Source organism: Pelodiscus sinensis, chromosome W (assembly GCF_052426305.1).
Source record: "Pelodiscus sinensis isolate ZL-2025 chromosome W, ASM5242630v1, whole genome shotgun sequence".
Classification (NCBI taxonomy): Eukaryota; Metazoa; Chordata; order Testudines; family Trionychidae; genus Pelodiscus; species Pelodiscus sinensis.
The window spans coordinates 9,635,147-9,657,147 of record NC_143084.1 but is presented as its reverse complement, the minus strand read 5'-3'; the positions used below and the strand labels follow the sequence as shown (position 1 = coordinate 9,657,147).

At 45.6% G+C, this 22,001-nt stretch overlaps 1 protein-coding gene across 1 annotated transcript in view; it reads left to right on the top strand.

The window, feature by feature from the left end:
• Positions 1–1,372: 1,372 nt before the first annotated feature.
• Positions 1,373–22,001, top strand: part of LOC102448546 (vacuolar protein sorting-associated protein 37B-like) — a 71,044-nt gene continuing 50,415 nt past the window's right edge. Inside the window, exon 1 of the mRNA XM_075918560.2 lies at positions 1,373–1,512. Coding sequence (XP_075774675.2) covers positions 1,408–1,512 — 105 coding nt within the window. The 5' untranslated portion in view covers positions 1,373–1,407. The remainder of the gene's footprint in view (positions 1,513–22,001) is intronic.

Below are 22,001 nucleotides of genomic sequence, written 5' to 3'. Positions count from 1 at the left end.
GAAGAGAGGCTAAAGAGACTGGGACTTTTCAGCTTAGAAAAGAGGAGACGGAGGGGGGACAGGATAGAGGTCTCTAAAAGCAGGGGTTGGGTGGAGAGGGTGCATACAGAAAAGTTCTTCATGAGTTCCCATAAAGAAGGACTAGAGGACACCAAAGGAAAGGAATGGGTAACAGGCTTCAAACTAGTAACAGAAAGTTGTTCTTCACAAAGCAAAGAGTCAACCTGTGGAACTCCTTGCTGCAGGAGGCTGTGACGGCTAGAACTAGAACAGAGTTTAAAGGGAAGTGAGATCAAGTCATGGAGGCTGGGTCCATGGAGTGCTATTAGCCAGGGGGTAGGAGTGGTGTCCCTGCCCAAGGTTTGTGGAAGGCTGGAGAGGGATGGAACGAGACAAATGGCTTGGTCACTGTCTTCGGTCCATCCCCTCCAGGGTCCCTAGGGTTGGCCGCTGTTGGCAGACAGGCTACTGGGCTAGATGGACCTTTGGTCTGACCCAGGATGGCCATTGTAAGCTCAGGGCTCAGGGTCGGGGGTCTCAGTGGACCACCTTGATTTTCATGCACACCTGCTCCTGGGTGGCCAGGCTGGCAGCTCTCCTGCCCTAGACGGCCACTTTCCTGTGCCTAGTGCGGAGGTCGTGGACAAGGTCCACGATGTCCACACTAACCCAGGCGGGTGCCCGCCTCTTGTGGTCCTGGGCAAGCTCCCGGGAGCCGCCAGCCTGGTCCCGGGAAGACGGGGAGGGCTGGGTGGCAGCGGGTGGCTGGCTCGAGCCGTGCCAGGGGTAGGGTCTGCTGGCTGGGTGCTGGCAGGCTTGCACCTGGCACGGGCACCGTAGCCAGCCCGTGCCCCTTTAAGGGGTCCGGGGCTGGGAGGGGGGCATACGAGTTTCCCTGGTGTTGGCCAGAGTGGCCACCAGGGCAAGCTGGGGAGGGCTAGCCTCACACTAGTTCGCATTAAGGGGCTACACAGCCCTTAATTTGAACTAGCTAGTTCGAACTAGGCTTAATCTTCGTAAAATGAGGTTTACCTAGTTCGAACTAAGCGCTCCGCTAGTTCCAATTAAGTGCGAACTAACGGAGCGCTAGTGTAGCACCTATCAAAGTTAGTTCGAACTAATGTCCGTTAGTTCGAATTAACTTTGTAGTGTAGACATACCCTCCCTTAGTTTTTTCACCCTCCTCCCATTTCCCATCAGTGCCACCCTCTGCCCCCCCCCCTACTAGTGTCTCCCCTCAATGAGCCCCAGATTCTCCCTAACCCGCGACCCAACTGTGTGTCTCCTGTAAGGGGGCGCTGCGGGAAGCAGGGCGTCACTCTCTGCCCACCCGCACGGAGTAGCCGCAGCGACACTTCCGCTTTGTCGTGGGCGGCAGCGGCTGCTCGGAGGAGCTGAGAGGTCGGGATGGCGGTGGACGCGCGGCGCCTGGAGGCTCTAACCCTGCACCAGCTCAACGAGCTGCTGGAGGACGAGGAGCAGCTGCAGGGCATGGCCCGGGAGATAGAGGAGGTGAGCGGGGCGAGGGGCTGGAGCTCAGGTGACGGGCCCGGGGCAGCGAGCGCGAGCCGGGCTGAGAGGGGGCTGATACCGGGGGCAAGGGACGTCATGCGAGGGAGGCAGATGTCGGGGGGTGGGGGCGGACTGTGGAAGCTCCTGACCGAGCCCCTCGTCGAGCTGCTTCTCGTTCTGTCGTCAGGAAAACCCGCATGGGGGGGGGGGGCGTCTCCCTGCAACTGAGGAGAAGAGTCTTTGGCACCCCTTGTCTGGCTGTGTGCTAGTGACGGCCTCGGAGCTGTCTGAGCTTGCTCTGGCAGAGTTGAGGTGGGGGGAGGCGGAGGCCCCTCCACCAAGGAGAGAGGGATTGATGGGACAGGAAACACGCTGGCCCTCTGCCCTGCCCTGCCCTGCCCGGGGATTGTGGGGCTCCACCTTCCCTTGCGTTTAGTGCTCTCCATTCTAACTTGCTAAATATGATGAGTTCCTGGGGTCACCGCTTTCAGTCTTGGGTGTAATTCTTCTCTTCCCCCCCCCCCCCTCATTTTCACTTGTCTTTATTTGAGTTTCCTTACTGCTTCAGGTTTGGTAATAAAAAAGCTGATCAAATAAGGAACCCCTGGGTGTTGACTGTTTTCTATTTTCTTTTTGTTTGTTGGTAGTCTGTCAGGGAGCATTTCTGCTCTGTTCAGTAGCTGATCGTACAAAAGCACAAAGCCAGCCTAGGCTACAGGTTTGAAATGCTGGAAGTATTCAACAGATCATTGTACTCAACTATAGACACACCACTGTAGCTGAAATTGAATCAGTCTTTTCATTAATACACCTCTTGTTTCCATGGTTTTTCTGTCTTGATCCCCCCCCCAAAAGGGGGGGCTCCAGAATAAAACATGTTTATGGTCTCAGTCTAAAAACAACTGGTTTTTCAAGCTAAGGTGAAAGAGAATTGCATTTGGTGCCATGTGCATCTTAAATGTGGAAGAGAAAATTTTTGAGAGAGTTTTGGTGCTGCTTTTTAGATATTTGTTTTGTTAGTGTATTAGATCCTCAGGAAATTTGAACTACATGCATTCTTAGAACCTAGTGCCTGTTAATTGTTGCAGTACTGTATGCTGTAGTTTGATACAAGGCTAATTCAGTTGTACAAGATCACAGGTCTTCCCACAAAATTCCACAGATGTTTATGTGCATAACATCAGATGAAATCTCTTCATATTTAAAATCATTGAAGACACATGGCCATAGAAGAGCTAGAGTATGTGTTCTTGTGTTCCTCACTAGGTTTAGGATACTGCTGTTTTGAAAGATCCCAGCTGTGCACTATAAAGCCCTGGGAGGAAAGCTGGTGGCTGGCAATTGGGAGTTCTGCTTTAAAGAAAGCAACTTAAGTTTTCTTAGTTTATCTGCATGCATGCATGCATATCTTTGTGTACTTACCCTTATGCAGTCATAAGGGGCTACTGCTGGGTCTTGTTTTATTTTGTGTTATTTCCTTAATGAAATGATTTAACATGTTCAGGCTGAAGGAATTGGTCTGCTTTAGTTTAGAAAAAAGAAGACTGAGAGGGGACATGATAGCAGTTTTCAGATATCTAAAAGGGTGTCACAAGGAGGAGGTGGGGAAATTGTTCTCCTTGGCCTCTGATGACAGGACAAGAAGCAATGGGCTTAAACTGCAGCTAGGGAGGTTTAGGTTGGACATTAGGAAAAAGTTCCTAACTGTCAGGGTGGTTAAACACTGGAATAAAATTGCCCAGGGAGGTTGTGGAATCTCATCTCTGGAGATATTTAAAAGCAGGTTAGACAGACACCTGTCAGGGATGATATAGACCATGCTTGGTCCTGCCATGAGTGCAGGGGACTGGACTTACTGATCTCTTGAGGTCCCTTCCACTTCTAGTATTCTATGTTCAAAGCTGAGTCTGAAATAACTATTGTAGTGCACCCTGCTGTGGTTACCCGTTGCATCCCATACCACAAAATGTGAAATATGGAAATAAGTAGGTGATTTCTGGAGTATCAGACATGAGTGAAATTCTTTTCTCCTGTGGGTTTCCCACATCGGGAAGCTGCAGCATATTGGTCATTGTGAGCAATTCGCAGCCTGCCTTGACGGCACGCTGACGTCCCATGGACCCTTGACTGGAGACCCAACACAAAAATGGGACCAGTTCAAAACCCTGGTGACGGAGTCAGCTAAGTCGACACTAGGACTAAAAAAGAGAGTTCACCAAGACTGGTTTGACCATCATGAAGATCTTAGAGGAAAAACAGAATGCATTTTTGGTAGGGCAAAATGACCAGTCCTCAATCTCCAAACATGACCGTTTCAAGCACCTTCAGAGTCAGGCGCAGACTGCATTTTGCAAAATGCAAGGTGAGTGGTGGGAGAGAAAAGCTGATGAAGTCCAACATTATGCTGATACCAAGATCTCCAAGATGTTCTTCAGTGCTATCAAAGCTGTATATGGACCTTCAAAGGCAAGTACTGTACCATTCCTGTCTGCAGATGGCATGACCCTCCTGAGGGAGAAGAGCAGCATCAATGATAGGTGGAGAGAGCACTTCAGCAACCTTCTCAATAGGCCCTCCATTGTCAACCCTGCAGCCCTAGATCAGATCCCTCAGAAACCCACGATAGACAGTCTTGACCTGCCCCCTACAATGGATGAGGTCAAAAAGGCAATCAGCCAGACTAGCTCTGGCAAAGCTCCTGGGATGGATGGTATTCTTGCTGAAATTTTCAACGCAGCAGGACCGGTGTCACTCGAAGCCTTTCATGGCATTTTGACCAGCATCTGGGAAGAAGACGACATGCCCAAAGACTTTAGGGATGCTATAATCATCTTGCTCTTTAAGAACAAGGGCAATAAAACTGACTGTGGAAATTACCAGGACATCTCCCTTCTCTCTACTGCTGGGAAGATCTTGGCTCGAGTCATCCTTAACCGTCTGATCACCAGCATCTCAGAGAAGAACCTACCAGAGGCACAGTGTGGTTTTCGTCCAGGCCGCAGCACTATTGACATGATCTTTGCTGTTTGTCAGGACCAGGAAAAGCGCATAGAGCAGAACTTGGATCTATACGCCATCTTTATAGACCTCTCCACGGCATTTGACACCGTCAACAGAGAAACCCTGTGGATTATCCTGTTAAAATTTGGCTGCCCTGAGAAGATTTGTCAACCTCATATGCCTGTTCCATGATGACATGACTGGCTTCGTTTTTTCGAATGGCGAGTCTTCAGATCCATTTGAGATATCTAGTGGCGTAAAGCAAGGGTGCATGCTGGCCCCAGTGCTATTCAACCTCTTTTTTTATGTGCGTCCTCAGCCACGCAGTCAGGGACCTGGACCATGGAGTCTATATAAAGTACAGGCTTGATGGGTCACTTTTTGACCGTCGTTTGAATGCTAGAACCAAGATGCTTGAGAGGCTCATTCTTGAAGGCCTTTTTGCTGAGGACTGTGCACTTATGGCACATGAGGAATCTGATCTCCAGCTTATCATCAACAAGTTTGCTGAAGCCACTCGCCTCTTTGGTTTGACCATCAGCCTGGGAAAGACCGAGGTACTGTTTCAGCCTGCTCCAGGATCTGCTGCTCTCCCCCCTTCAATCTCTATTGAAGGAACAGAGTTAAAAACAGTGGACAAGTTTAAATACCTCGGCAGTGTGGTAGCCAGTGATGGCTCCCTTGACAAAGAAATCAATGCCAGCATCTGCAAAGCCAATCAGGCATTAGGACATCTGAGAGTGCGAGTGTTGAATCAGCACAATATTTGACAGTCCACTAAATTGAAAGTGTACAGGGCTGTAGTCTTGACCAGCCTCCTGTATGGATGTGAAGCCTGGACCTTGTACAGAAAACATGTGAAACTACTGGAGTGCTTCCACACACGCAGTCTGAGGTCATTACTGCACGTTCGATGGCAGGACAGTTACAAACTTGGAAGTCCTTGACAGAGCAGGAACCACAAGCACTGAAGCCATGATTCTGAAAGCCCAGCTTCGTTGGACAGGGCACGTCATTCGAATGGAGGAGTCAAGAATTCCTAAGCAATTCCTTTATGGTGAACTCTCCCAGCTCAAAAGGAATCAAGGTAGGCCTCGCAAGAGGTATAAAGAGTGTGTAAAGGCCAACATTGCTCATGCTGGATTAAAGCCAAAGCAGCTGGAGCAGCATGCAGAAGACTGAACAGGCTGGCATGCTCTTGTACGACACACGTATGACACTTCGAAGAGCAGCAACGCATACGCCTGGTTGATGCTCGTGAGAGGAGAAAAGCAACAGTAGCAGCTACATCGACTGAGCTAGGACTATTCCTTTGCCCCCACTGTGAACACCCATGCCGTTCAAGGCTTAGACTCCTCAGCCACATGCGAGTCCACAACTGATGAGCCTGTGCAAGCTCAAGACGTCATCGTCAGACACAACGGACTACCAACAATGTTAAAGAAATAGTATTTATTTTTTGTTAGCTTTATTGCTGTCATAACTTGAGTGTGCAGAGGTGACTTTGAGGATGTCCATGTTCTCATATGCTCTGTTACAGTGTAATGAAATCCTGTTACTGGCTAAATGTGAAGTGACTTGAACAGGTTATCTTTTAGTGTGAGGATAATGGGCCAGATTCTCAGTTGCTATAAATTGGAGTTGCACTTTACTGTGGAATCTGACAATTTATTCCAGTTGAGGATGTGGCCTATAGTGTGGATCAGTTGAGGATCTGGCCCACCCCCACCCCCTTCGTAGGAGACTAGCATGCACTTCGTAGGAGACTAGCATGGGATAAAAATGGTAGAAACCCTTTTCAATCTGTAGAACAAAATGGTATTCTCAAATAAGGATGTTAAATTAGATTAGTCAACTAATCAAATAGTCAATGTAATTTGCATTGAGTATTTGATTAGTCGATAAGGATGCCTCTGCCATTGAAATGTAGCAAGAGCTGGTAGGGCTCTTGCTACATTTCAAAGGCGGAAGCGCCGTGGGGAGCACAGCCAGCAGTGGATTCAAGCAGTCCCCTGCTGGCCTTGCACTCCCTGTGGTGCTTTGCTTTTGAAATGTACAAGAGCACTGTTCTTGCTACATTTCAAAGGCAGAAGTGTCGCCAGATCCCTGCTGCGCCCCTGCCCCTTCTCTCCATGGAGACAGTGCTGGGGTGAACTGGTTTTTAAGCCAGCTCACTCGTGCACTGGATCCTGCTCCCCCCTCCCCCATTGCCTCTCTCTGATAGAGGCAGCAAGGGGGAGGGGCGACTAGTCGACTATCTGATAACCATTTGCTTATTGGATAGTCGATTAGTTGCTTACATCCCTATTCTCAAATTGATCCTATAGTTCTCTCGAGTTAGCAAGAGGAATGTTTTAAATTGTAAAGTTCCTCAGATCATATACCAGAAAATATTTCCTCAGGCATATGTGGCTAGGTTTGAAAGCATTTAGTGTTGGGCCAAAACACAGGTATGTTACTGTCTACTACAGTATAGTCCTTTTTATTGTGTATAAAGGCTTTACCATAGTCTATTTAATTAAAAACATATTTGTCCAAATCTGGAGTGGTTCTCTCTCCCTAATGAGTACTGTCAAATGTCCCTTCTCCATTCCCAGTGCAGTCCTAAAATGGCAAAACCACAAATTTTAATAACTTGGATTGGAGTGTGTGCCAGCTATCACTTTGTTTTGCTTAAAGTTTTCTAAAGTTCTGGTGAAATGTATCTTCCTCCTGTTATTTATTTTAACTTTTTTTGACTGTCATTGGGTTTGCAATACAGAGGCCGGATCCAGCAATGTTGTGTACGTAGGTGGGGCCCCTGTACCCATGAGGAGACCAGGTGTCTTTAGTGGGTGTCCACACAGGCTTGGGGATCCATTGAAATGCATTATGCTGCTGGTTTAGGCCCCAAGTCCCTAAAAGGAATAATTTAATTGAGCATGTCCATAAGTCATGCTTCCTGGGACCTCCCCCCCCCCCCCTTTTTTTTTTGAGATCACTTGTTTTTTTCCTGTCCAAGTTGATTGAAGCTAATTACTCCACAGTTGACAAATCCTTAATTTTATTGTAAGAAGAACCCAGCTTGTAGAACAATACTTACTGTGCTCACAACAAGGAGAAAGATTTGGGAAACCAATATTTTTTTTCTGAAAGTTTAAAATTTACTAGCCTCTATATTAAGGGTAATGTATTTCTTAGGTGCATTTTGGAGGGATTTTTATGTTGTCACCTGTATATACATGACCACTCCATGAAAATGTCCTTAATGCCATAGCTCAAGGTATATGAGAGAATGTGGCACTGAAGAGTTTAACCTACTCTTTCTGATAAGGTGGCTTTTGAAGCCTGTAGGCTTTTAACAGTTGAACAGAGAACATCTTATCTGTTAGAAAAGTGGCTTTCTTCCTCATTTTGTGCTCCTAATCTGTCAAGGTTCTTCTGAATTTTATAATTCTTTAGATTTAATCTTGTACTACAGAACAAATATTCATGGAATGTTCATGGAATAGCAGTACTATGTTTACATTACAGGTAATCAGAGAATCTCAATGTGATGGATTCTGAACTGAGTTTAGCAGCTAATGATAGTGTATGTGTGATCTGAGTGATAGAAGATCCAGCAACCTTCTCAGATTTCTTGTGAAAATGGATTTTTCCCTTGGTACGTGTTTTGGAAGTGTACATTAGTAACCATGAGCCATCATGATATTGAGTTCTGTAGTTCTTTAAAGAGTTACAAAGTACAACTGGCAAAATCATACACTGTCTAGGGATGTTAAAATTAGATAATTCTATCGACTATTTGACTAGTTGATAAGGGCACTTCTGCTTCGAAATGTAGCAAGAGCCTGCTGGGCTGTTGCTACGTTTCGAAGGTGGAAGTGCTGCGTGGTGTTCCACCTCTGAAATGTACAAGATCCCCAACAGGGGCTCTTGTGCATTTCAAAGATTAAAATGTGACATGGAACCTGGGGCCAGCAGGGGGGGTTCTGAGTTCCCCACTGGCCCCAGGCTCCATGTGGTGCTTCTGCTTTGAAATGCTCAAGAGCCCCAGCAGGGACTCTTGTATATTTCAAATGTGGTATGCTGCCGCTCCGCCCCGCCCCTTCCCACAGAGCTGGAGGGAACCGGCTTTTAAGCCGGCTCCCCCCAGCACCCTCCTCCCCCTCCCCTTGTTGCCTCTTTCTGATAGACATCGGGGGGGGGGGAGGCAAGTAGTCGATTAGTCACTTACATCCCTATCATTGGCTATGAATTTAATTATGTAAAATCAAGAAGCCAAAAACATAATTTCCCCCTAACCCCTATGATTCCAAAGTACAGCAGTAACCACGGGAAAGTTTTCAGGTCGAGTCTTTTTTTTCTCAAAAGCTGCTTGAAAAGAATTTGTGATAAAGCTAAAGCTTAAACTAAGTAAATAGATGCCCAGCTTTCTTGGATCTCTAAACTTTCTTTAAAACCATGGGCTACGTCTACACTGGCATGATTTTCCGGAAATGCTTTTAATGGAAAAGTTTTCCATTAAAAGCATTTTCGGAAAAGCGCGTCTAGATTGGCAGGACGCTTTTTCGCAAAAGCACTTTTTGTGGAAAAGTGTCCGTGGCCAATCTAGACGCGCTTTTCCACAAAAAAAGCCCCGATCGCCATTTTCGCGGCTTTTTTGCGGAAAATAAATCTCTGCTGTCTACACTGGCCCTTTTGCACAAAAGTTTTTCGGAAAAAGACTTTTGCCCGAACGGGAGCAGCATAGTATTTCCGCAAAAGCAGTGACAATCTTACAGTAGATCGTCAGTGCTTTTGCGGAAATTCAAGCGGCCAGTGTAGACAGCTGGCAAGTTTTTCCGGAAAAGCGGCTGATTTTCCGGAAAAACTGGCCAGTCTAGACACAGCCATGGTGTGTATGTGGTTATATACTGTTTGGCTAATATGATACAAAGTTAGCAATTAAATATGCCTGTCAGTACAGATGTTTTTTCTTAAGTGTCACATTAATAAATTGCCTACATCTATCAAGCACAAACTGTTTTCTGTTTATACATCAGGGAGAAAGCACAAACCAAGCATTTTTACTAGTGATTTTAAAATGAGTTTAGGTAAATGTGTAACCGCTGAAAAATTCAGCGGTTACACGTTCACACGCCGAGGGGAGGGAAGGTGGCTCTGTGGGAGGCAGTACGTGTGGGAAGCCAGCTCCCCACGAGAACCGGCTCCTGCTCCTCCCCCTGTGCTGATGCTTCTGTACCCGCACGCACTGACTCCCGCCTGCCCTCCCGCATTGTTGCCTGCGTGTAACTGAAGGTTAACTGATAAGGCTGTGTACACGTTTACACGATCACATCCCTAGTTTATACTATATCTGCTGCCCTGTATATTGTCATCTTTAATTATAGTCACTACAAGAAAATAAATTATTTACACTTTATTAAAGGTGTAATTTTGAAAGGTGAGTTAGAGGTTATAAATACATGTTTTATAAAGCATCCAGTTTTATAGTGTGCACATGACTTACTAACACTGATAGACTGTTATACCAGGCTCTAACATAAGAAGGCTGATCTCTTTCCTCCTCTGTTCTAGTTCTCTCCCTTACTGTTCCAGGATTAACCCATCCCTCCAAGTTTGTTGACCATTGCTTTGATGATGTATAGCAACACTGCAAAAATACCATTTTGTTCCCAATTTTAAAATATACATTATATATGAATCTGTTCCAATTCCCATAACTTTATAACGCTTTCCGCCCCGCTGCAGTTCACAAGTTAATCTCCCAAATAGCTCCATCAAAGTGGATTAAAATATCTACAAAGACGATAACTGTTTCAGCTTCTGTTAATGTATTTATCAGTTGCTAAGTGTAATAGTTTTCTATCTTTTGTTTCAGGTTTTGTTCACCATGTGCCATTTTCTCCTTTTTTTTTTTTTTTTTTTTTGTAAAAGGCAGTTTATACATTTTCTTACTCTGGTATAGAATCCTAGAACATTAGAACTGAAAAGGACCTCGAGAGGTCATCGAGTCCAGTCCCCTGCCCTCACGGCAGGACCCAGTACTGTCTAGACCATCTCTGATAGATGTCTATCTAACCTACTCTTAAATATCTCCAGAGACCGAGATTCCACAACCTCTTTAGGCAATTTATTCCAGTATAATGACCACCCTGACAGTTAGGAAGTTTTTCCTAATGTCCACCTAAACCTCCCTTGCTGCAGTTTAAGCCCATTGCTTCTTGTTCTCCTTGGCCTCTAAGGACAATTTTTCTCCCTCCTCCTTGTGACACCCTTTTAGATACCTGAAGACCGCTATCATGTCCCCTTTCAGTCTTCTCCTTTCCAAACTAAACAAGCCCAATTATTTCAGTCTTCTCTCATAGGTCATGTTCTCTAGACCTTTAATCATTCTTGTTGCTCTTCTCTGGACCTTCTCCACATCTTACTTGAAATGTGGTGCCCAGAACTGGATACAATACTCCAATTGAGGCCTAATCAGCTCAGAGTACAGCGGAAGAATGACTTCTCATATATAGTGTGCCCAAAAATGTGCTGGGTGCATTACAGATAAATAAGATTGTACTTGCCCCAAAGACTTTGTATTGCTCTTCATTAGTGCTGTTGTGTCAGGGGGAGCACTAGTGAAGACTGGCAGCAGATATTTTTACCGTTATCTTCTAGATCATTGAAACACTGCCAGGAAGGAAGACTGGCATGCCTTTGCACTTATTTATAGTCTGCTTTACGTTGCTCATCTCTGTAATATTTTCTTGCATATGCTAATACTTTACTCCAGTGAGGTAGTTATCCTCATTCTGTACATAAGGAATGATGGGTTTACATAATTTGTTGGTGATCCATGTCAGTGACAGAGCCTAAGAATTCAGTCTGTCTCTCTTGAGTTGTAGTCTGGTGCCTTAACCAACTCTATTCTCCCTGTCCTTATTTTCAGGCTGCTCTTTCAGGAGAACTTGGGCCTTAATATACCACCCTGAAAAACAGGATGCAGATGACCCCGCTGTTTCTTTTAACAACTAATATTTACAAGTTTGGAGAGAGATGTATTAATGTTTAAACTCAAATTGGTATATTTTTGGGATAGTTTCATATAATATAAATCAGTACTAAAGGTGGAAGGCGGAGGAGAGCTGAGAGAGACGGGGGGGAGGCAGTAGGAGGAGGAGAGAGAGAAACGGAGTGAGAGACTGGAGGCTCAGGAGAGAAGACCGACGTGGAGGAGAGACCTGAAAATCCTGTCTTATGATGGGCTAATTGGCTAGTAATCTAATAAAATTTAACGTTCCTGTGGTGGGAAAAACACCTCAGCAGCCCAACACTGTGGCATTTAATTTCAGAAAGGGGAATTACACAAAAATGAGGAAGTTAGTTAAACAGAAACGAAAAGGTACAGTGACAAAAGTAAAATCTCTGCAAGATGCATGGAAACTTTTCAAAGACACCATAATAGAGGCCCAACTTAAATGTATACCCCAAATTAAAAACACAGTAAGAGAAACCAAAAAAGTGCTACCGTGGCTTAATCAGGTAAAAGAAGCAGTGAGAGATAAAAAGACATCTTTTAAAAAGTGGAAGTCAAATCTTAGTGCGGAAAATAGAAAGGACTATAAACTTTGCTAAATTAAGTGTAAAAATATAATAAGGAAAGCCAAAAAGGAGTTTGAAGAACAGCTAGCCAAAAACTCAAATAGTAAAATGTTTTTTAAGTTCATCAGAAGCAGGAATCCGGCTAAACAACCAGTGGGGCCCTTGGGCAATCGAGATGCTAAAGGGGCACTCAAAGATGATAAAATCATAGAGGAGAAGCTAAATGAATTCTTTGCTTCAGTCTTCACATCTGAGGATATTGGGGAGATTCCTAAACCTGAGCCATTCTTTTTAGGGGACAAATCTGAGGAATTGTCCCAGATTGAGGTGTGATTAGAGGAGGTTTTGGAACAAGTAACAGTAACAAGTCACTGGGACCAGATGGCATTCACCCAAGAGTTCTGAAAGAACTCAAATGGGAAATTGCGGAACTATTAACTGTGGTTCGTAACCTATCCTTTAAGTCAGCTTCTGTACCTAACAACTGGAAGATAGCTAACGTGACGCCAATATTTAAAAAGGGCTCTAGAGGTGATCCTGGCAATTACAGACCAGTAATTCTGACGTCAGTACGAGGCAAATTAGTTGAAACTGTAGTAAAAAATAAAATTGTCAGACACGTGGATGAATATAATTTGTTGGGGGAAAGTCAACATGGTTTCATAGAGTCATAGAATACTAGGACTGGAAGGGACCTCGAGAGGTCATCGAATCCAGTCCCCTGCCCTCATGGCAGGACCAAATACTGTCTAGACCATCCCTGATAGTTAAGAGTAGGTTAGATAAATGTCTATCTCCAGAGATGGGGATTTCACAACCTCCCTGGGCAATTTATTCCAGTGTTTGACCACCCTGACAGTTAGGAACTTTTTCCTAATGTCCAACCTAAACCTCCCTTGCTGCAGTTTAAGCTCATTGCTGCTTGTTCTATCCTCAGAGGCCAAGATGAACAAGTTTTCTCCCTCCTCCTTATGATACCCTTTTAGATACCTGAAAACTGCTATCATGTCCCCCCTTAGTCTTCTCTTTTCTAAACTAAACAAACCCAATTCCTTCAGCCTTCCCTCATAGGTCATGTTCTCTAGACCTTTAATCGTTCTCGTTGCTCTTCTCTGGACTCTCTCCAATTTTTCCACATCTTTCTTGAAATGCGGTGCCCAGAACTGGACACAATACTCCAACTGAGGCCTAACCAGCGCAGAGTAGAGCGGAAGAATGACTTCTCGTGTCTTGCTCACAACACAGCTGTTAATACATCCCACAATCATGTTTGCTTTCTCTGCAACAGCATCACACTGCTGACACATATTTAACTTGTGGTCCACTATAACCCCTAGATCCCTTTCTGCCGTACTCCTTCCCAGACCGTCGCTTCCCATTCTGTATGTGTGAAACTGATTGTTCCTTCCTAAGTGGAGCACTTTGCATTTGTCTTTATTAAACTTCATCCTATTTATCTCAGACCATTTCTCCAATTTGTCCAGGTCATTTTGAATTATGACCCTATCCTCCAGATTAGTCGCAATCCCTCCCAGCTTGGTATCATCTGCAAACTTAATAAGCGGACTTTCTATAGCAATATATAAAACGTTGATGAAGATATTGAACAGAGCCGGTCCCAAAACAGACCCCTGCGGAACCCCACTTGTTATGCCTTTCTAGCAGGATTGTGAACCATTAATAACTACTCTCTGAGTCCGGTTATCCAGCCAGTTATGCACCCACCTTATAGTAGCCCCATCTAAGTTGTATTTACCTAGTTTATTGATAAGAATATCATGCGAGACCGTGTCAAATGCCTTACTAAAGTCTAGGTATACCACATCCACCGCTTCTCCCTTATCCACAAGACTTGTTATCCTATTAAAGAAAGCTATCAGATTGGTTTGACATGATTTCTTCTTTACAAATCCATGCTGGCTGTTACCTATCACCTTGCCACTTTCCAAGTGTTTCCAGATGATTTCCTTAATTACTTGCTCCATTATCTTTCCTGGCACAGAAGTTAAACTAACTGGTCTGTAGTTTCCTGGGTTGTTCTTATTTCCCTTTTCATAGATGGGCACTATATTTGCCCTTTTCCAGTCTTCTGGAATCTCTCCTGTCTGCCATGATTTTCCAAAGATGATAGCTAAAGGCTCAGACACCTCCTCTATCAGCTCTTTGAGTATTCTAGGATGCATTTCATCAGGCCCAGGTGACTTGCAGGCATCTAACTTTTCTAGGTGATTTTTAACTTCTAAAATTACCCCCTTTCCACTAGCATTCACTATGTTAGGCATTCCTACAGACTTCTCGGTAAAGACCGAAACAAAGAAGTCATTGAGCATCTCTGCCATTTCCAAGTTTCCTCTTACTGTTTCTCCCTCCTCACTGACCAGTGGGCCTACCCTCTTCTTGGTCTTCCTCTTGCTTCTAGTGTATTTATAAGATGTCTTCCTGTTTCCCTTTATTCCCATAGCTAGTTTGAGCTCATTCTGTGCCTTTGCCTTTCTAATCTTGCCCCTGCATTCCTGTGCTGTTTGCCTATATTCGTCCTTTGTAATTTGTCCTACTTTCCATTTTTTATGACTCCTTTTTTATTTTTAGATCATGCAAGATCTCGTGGTTAAGCCAAGGCGGTCTTTTGCCATATTTTCTTTCTTTCCGACACATCGGAATAGCTTGCTTTTGGGCCCTTAACAATGTCCCTTTGAAAAACTGCCAACTCTCCTCAGGTGTTTTTCCTCTCAGTCTCGATTCCCATGGGACCTTACCTATCAGCTCTCTGTGCTTACCAAAATCCGCCTTCCCGAAATCCATTGTCTCTATTTTGCTGTTCTCCCTTCTACCCTTCCTTAGAATTGTGAACTCTATGATTTCATGATCACTTTCACCCAACCTGCCTTCCACTTTCAAATTCTCAACCAGTTCCTCCCTATTTGTTAGGATCAAATCTAGAACAGCTTTCTCCCTGGTAGCTTTTTCAACCTTCTGAAATAAAAAGTTGTCTCCAATGCAGTCCAAGAACTTATTGGATAGTCTGTGCCCCGCAGTGTTATTTTCCCAACATATATCTGGATAGTTGAAGTCCCTCATAACCACCAAATCTTGGGTTTTGGATGATTTTGTTAGTTGTTTAAAAAAAGCCTCATCCACTTCTTCCACCTGGGTAGGTGGCCTGTAGTAGACTCCTAGCATGACATCACCTTTGTTTTTAATCCCTTTTGGCCTTTAGTTTCTGTAAAGGGAAATCGTGCCTTACTAATCTGCTAGAGTTCTTTGAGGGAGTCATCAAACATTTGGACAAGGGGGATCCAGTGGATATAGTGTACTTAGATTTCCATAAGCGACGAGGAGTCCTGTGGCACCTTATAGACTAACTGAAGTGTAGGAGCATAAGCTTTCGTGGGCAAAGACCCACTTCGTCAGATGCATGTAGTGGAAATTTCCAGAGGCAGGAATAAATATGCAGGCCAGGATCAGGCTGGAGATGACGAGGTGGATCCAATCAAGGAGGATGAGGCCCACTTCTAGTAGCTGATCTGGAGGTGTGAATTCCAAGAGAGCAGAAGCTGCTTTTGTAGTTAGCGAGCCATTCACAGTCTTTGTTTAATCCAGAGTTGATTGTGTCAAACTTAAAGATGAACTGTAGCTCAGCAGTTTCTCTTTGAAGTCTGGTCCTGAAGTTTTTTTGCTGCAGGATGGCTACTTTTAGATCTGCAATTGTGTGTCCAGGAAGATTGAAGTGTTCCCCTACAGGTTTTTGTATGTTGCCATTCCTAATATCAGATTTGTGTCCATTGATTCTTTTACGTAGGGACTGTCCTGTTTGGCCGATGTATATAGCAGTGGGGCATTGTTGGCACATGATGGCATATATTACGTTGGTGGATGTGCAGGAGAATGTACCAGTGACAGTATGGCTGATCTGGTTAGGTCCTGTGATGGTGTTGCTGGTGTATATATGTGGGCAGAGTTGGCACCGAGGTTTGTTGCAAGGATTGGTTCCTGAGTTCGAGTTATTATGGTGCGGTGTGTAGTTGCTGGTGAGAATATGCTTCAGGTTGGCGGGTTGTCTGTGGGTAAGGACCGGCCTACCTCCCAAGGCCTGTGAAAGCGAGGGATCATTGTCCAGGATGGGTTGAAGATCACTAATGATGCGTTGGAGAGGTTTAGATTTCCATGAAGCCTTTCGTGAGGGACCTTGTCAAAGGCTCTTAAGTAAAGTAAGTTGTCCTGGAATAAGAGGGAAGGTCCTTTCGTGGATTGATAACTGTTATGATACTGTGGCCAGTGCAAACCTTTCCATCGACTACCAGTTGCTAATGGAAACTCACTGTTAGTTACACCCGAGCCATTTTGCTAGTGCTGCAGCTAGGAAGAATGGTTTACCGGTAATTTAAATTTATTAAACAGATTAAGCATTTTAACTTTCTCATGTTAGTTTGATTCACTTCATTTTAAATTAAAATATGTCCAACACAAAGTTTCTGTGTTTTCTTTATTTATGGTAGGGGTGGGAGCCTTTTCTGGCTTTGGCTCCTGCTCTTCTTCTCTTCCCCCACCCCCCCTTCCTGCCTCTGATAGTCCCTCAACTATCCGATAAGTTTTGCTTATCGAATAGTCGACTAGTCGCTTACATCCCTACTTGCTATTCGGCCTAAATCATCCCTTCCTTATTGTCATGATTATGAGGGTTAACCAGCAGCCTGGGGATTAAGGGGTTAACTACACCTAGCCAGGTGAAGTGGCCAATAGGAATGTAGGTAGGACTTTCAAACTGGGACAAAGGAATTTGGGTTTTTTCCTCCTTTGTGTCTCTGGGTGAGTCCTCTGCAGCTACAGGGAGGGACAAGCATGTCTGTCTCTCTCTCTCTCTCTCTCTCTGTCTCTCTCTCCAAGACACCATTCTTCATTTTCTGTAAGTAGGGTAAAGTTTAGGTAGTTTCGTTAGGCTTTATTGTTTTAAGGGTTGGGTATGGGATCTGGTATCTGGCACTGCTTAAGAGATGTTTGGCTTTTCTTTTTAACTAAGTTCTAGCCCATGGTGTAATTCCTCCATGAGTATATTTTGTTACCTTTCCATCTGATCCTTATGCTTGCAACAGGAATATTGTTGTAATAATAAAAGTTTTCTGTTTTCTTTTTATTAACCTGGCATTGGTTACTTGTGTGTCCTGATTTTTATAATGGGGTGAGATTTCCCAAATGATCTTCCCCCTAATCTCGTTATTAATTTGGGTGGTGGCAGCGGAAGTTTTATTCCCAAAATCTAGGTTTTTAAGATTTTGGGGTAAGTTTTATACCAAAGCCTGGTAGATAAGGCTTTGGGGTACACTTGCTGGCCCCCACTTCTGCATTTATCATGCCAGAGTGGGGAAAGAGCCATGACACTTATTTTCTTCATTTTGTTCCTAATTTACACTTCATTGCACTAAATTTCTTTCCTCCTGGTGTTTACGCTAGGGATGTGCTAGTGTAAATGGTTACACGCAGCGCCCCACCGTGGTTCCATGGGCGCCAGTATGCACAGGGAGCAGGCTTAAAAGCTCCCTACGAGCACCAGCTCCCACCTGCCCCCTTCTCCCCACTCTGATATGGGGGGGAGGCAGGCAGGCAGCTCCATAGGAGCTGTTCTCTCACACCCCCCAATAAATGTATAACTGCTGAAATTTTCAGTGATTACACATTTACCTCAAACACATTTTAACATATCTAGTTTACACTTTCAGGTACAGGTTAAACGTCTCTGGTCTGCGTGGCATGATTTTAGTTAACCATATGTCCACTTATCGTGGTCGAGGCCAAGTTTCCTGCGGTCCCATAAAATGTGTTTACAGCCACCAGTCCTGGCTCTCAGTGTTCTATGCTGTTACTTATCTCTAACGGCCTATCAGTGAGGGGGGGGTGTGGTGGTTTTTTGTTTTTTGTTTTTCACTTGTGTGATCCTAACTGACTTTTCTGTGGGTCAGCAGCCCCCGACACAAAAAAGGTTCCCCACCCCTGCTTTAGGTGCCAAGATGAGGATTAACAAAACAAAATATTAGATTGTTTAACCCGTTTTAGGCAATGGATTTGGTAGGAGTGATTTTTTTTTCCAGGACAGGGAGTGAATGAGGCTGAAAATGTTTTTGGGACTTTGCTGCCCCTTATTCTGGGGAAAATTCAGTGGAAATAGAACACAATAGCTAATTCAGTTTGTCTTAAATTAAAAGAAATTACTTGCGTTTAGGGTCCATATCACCATTGACTTACTGGTGTACTGAGTGTATGAGGTGGGTCAGCTGGTGGAGGTCAAAAAACAAGGGAGAGAGATAGCTCTTCCACTACCTCAAATACTAAAAGATATGCATTTTAAATACAGTATTAAGCAGTATTTGAAGTTAATAGATTAAAACATTGCTCACAGTTGAGATGCTCTAAAGGAAATAATTACTTCTGAAGACATTGAAACAATGCCCTTACCACTTGGAAAATAAACTTTTGTTTAATTTTGGTCCAATCTGAGCACAGGACTGCAAGCTAAGAATATTTGGCTTCTGATCCTAGCTCCCTCTGTGGCATGGAACAGGTTACCTTAACTCCTAGCTTTTCCATCTCAGAAATAGGGAATCTTGTACACGCATGTCACCTTTGGAGATATTTGAGGATTCATTAACCTATAGACCAGGGGCAAGCAAGATCCAGCCTGCTAAGCCTTTTAATCCAGCCTCTGGTCGCCCCGCTGGGACCCTCAGGTTATGGAGCAGCCTCAGTGCTGAGAGTGGCTGGATGCTCCATCTGTGTCTCTGCACCTGATGGGATGGCCATCTGCACCTGCCCCCAGCACAATGGGAACCAGACAATGGGATCTGAGAGATTGTGCTGGGGGTGGGGGCAATGCATGAAACCTCCCTGCCACAGTGCAGTGCTGTGGGGGCTGGGGCTGGGGCTGGGGCAGGGGCAGGCAGGGAGCCTGCCTCAAGATCCTGCTGGGCTGCTGGCCAGGAGCTGTCTAGGTAAGCACCTCTTGGCCAGAGCCTGCCTGTGGTACTCGACCCCATCCTGCACCCCAACTCCCTGCCCCAGGTGACAACCCCATTCCTTCTCCCCCAAACTGCTTCTCAGACACCACACCCTGTCCTGCACTCCTATCTCCTACCCGAGCTCCTTTTTGCACCCAACTTCCATCCCAGACCCTGCATATGAAAGTGTAACTCTTGATCACTTTCCAAACTCTTGGAGTGGTTCCCTATCAAAAATTATTGCCCACCCCTTGTACAGACAATGCTTTGAAGATAGAAAGTGGTGTATACATGCAAAGTACAGTAAGCCAGATTTTTCCATCCTTTCTCATGTTCAATAGTATTGCAATCCACAAGCATCCCTACTGAACTAAATGGAATTCTTAAGGCACTGTTATCAGTAAATAATATTGGTAAAATCTGTGTTTTGTTTTTTCTTTTATATAAAAGATAGTTCTAGTCTTGGTGCTGGGCATCATGTATTCTTAGTAGCCGTTGGCATTCTGTACTGGAATGATCCCTTTGACCTGACTATTAAAAGTATCTGTCTACCATAACATGACTGTACAAAATACTATATGTGTGTCTACAGCACCTTATAAAAATACACATTGTGTCTGTTGGCCTTGAAGGAGTTAGTCACTCTACCAACACTATTTAATCAATAAGTTTGTCTGTACACACACTGGCATATTGGAGAACTAAATGTTAAACTAGGAAATGGGCAGACATAAAGAGGCTATACAAAAGACAGATGAGAGGAAGGAAGAAGCAGCTAAAATAAACGGATGGGAGGACACTGGAAATAATAGAGTAAAACTGATAACATGGGGAGGATTAGGGAGAGAACAATGAGCAAAGTTAACTGAAAAACATGCATAATTTAAGAAAAACAAACCAATAATAAGGTCACTCTGGGGACAGTGATTTACAATTGAGTTTAATTAAGGAAAAGGAGAAGGGAAAACCATGTCGGGGTGGCCAGCCCATTAAACGAAGAGAGCCGAAACAGCGGAGGAAAAAATGCGAAGAGCAGCACCAGAATTGTTGAGGGGGGGGAAAAAAAAAAGGACACAGGTTAGGCTTTTTGGCCACATCAGGCTCCCGCCAGCTGCCGCCATCTTGCCACTGCCATTTTGTCGCGGCAGACGGCTCCCCTGTACCCGGTGAGCACAGGGAGCCGGGGACCGTTTGTAGGGGCACATGGGGCGGTGGCTTCATGAGCCGCACTTTCAGGGGTGAAGCGCCGCAGGTTGCCCACCCCTGCTATAAGTCATATATGCAGAGATTTTTTTTGTACTTAACCAAACATTTTAGGAATGCAGATGTGTAATGAGCCCAGGACAGCAACATGGCCACCCAGTGACCCGGAAGAGGAAGCACCTGCTGTGACCCCCCTTGGTGGGCGGGTCCAGCCACACCTAGCCCTGCCCACAGAAAGCCAGAGGGCAGGTCTAGGACTATAAGAGCCCCAGGCTTAGTCAAAGCCAGGCAGCCGAGCCAAGTGGACACCTGGCCCCAGATCCTGCAGTGGAGACCTCGGTTGGGCTGCCTGAACCCACGCTGATCCCACCGGGACCCTCACTGGGCACCGATGACTGGGCTGGCCCTCCGGGACCCCTGCCTGAGCCAGAGCCCATGGACACCTTGCCAGCCCCTTGGTTGCCTGAGGACACCTGGAGCAGCGCCGGAGTCTGGTAGGCCTGCAGGGGGAGTTCGAAAGTGGCCCAGGGATAGCTGACCTCGGGCTAGCTGAGGATATGGAGATCGGGTGGGCAGCGCGTTGCAGCCAGGACCCCCACTGACCCTCGACCTTGTCGGCATGTAACGGCCCAGATCCCTGCCGACCTAGTGGCGGCCTGGCAGCCGCTATCAGGGCCCTGGGCTGGGACGCAGTGGAGTGAGTGGGCCTGTGTTCCCCCCCCGCCGCCCCTCCCATTTTGTGGCAGGTTCCCCCTGTGGGGCAAAACCCCCTGCGCTTGTCGGCTCTTCCAGAGAGAGGAGACCCAACCCCTGCCCGGCTGGAACATGGCCAGAGCTTCAGCTACTGTTTTCCCCCATTGCTTGTCGCCCTGACCCAGGGTCGCGTCATAAACTGTGTTCATAAACCCTCTGTGCTTCCCCCTCCGCCTGGCACCCTGACACCGGCCTGGGTCATAGGGGGCTGTCACTCGGCCAACTGCAAGGCCAAGGCGTGCCACACTGACTTGTGGGCACCCTAGAGAGTCAGCGGTGCCCCACTCGCTGACGGGAGACTCTTTACAAGATGCTAATGGGAACTAATCTATTTAGACCAGTAGAGAACAGAAAAAATGGTTGGTTACCTCATAACCATTGTTCTTTGAGACGTGTTGCTTATGTCCACTCCGCTTAGGTGTGTGCGCGCGTGCTGCGTGCACGAATTCCAGAAGCTTTTTCCCCTTAGCAGTACCCGTTGGGCCAGCCAGGGAGCCCCCTGGAGTGGCACCAGTATTATCGGCACATATATACCCCTGCTGGCTCCCTATCCCCTCAGTTCCTTCTTGCTGGATGTTCTGACGAAGGGGAGGTGGGTGGGATTGGAATGGACATAAGCAGCATCTCGAAGAACAACAGTTATGAGGTAAGTAGTGTGGAAGAAAACATTGTCCTCACTCTGAGTTTGTAAGCAACAAGTAGCCAGAGGCAGTTTTATTATGAGCTGCAGCAAGGGAAAAACTGGTTCGGACAGGGGGGAAGCCCCCCCCCCCCCCCCCCGAGGCAGATCTTCGAATACAAGCAATTATGAAGCAGTTTATATACTGTCCATTAGATATAATAACAATAACAATTAGCCTCCTTCCCATTACAAACACCAATGGCTAACAGTTATTTAGTTCCACCCAGATGCTCCTTATCTCAAGGTCCCTACCAGAGTCAGCGTTCTACCCTTATCTCCGTATGGAGGCGAGA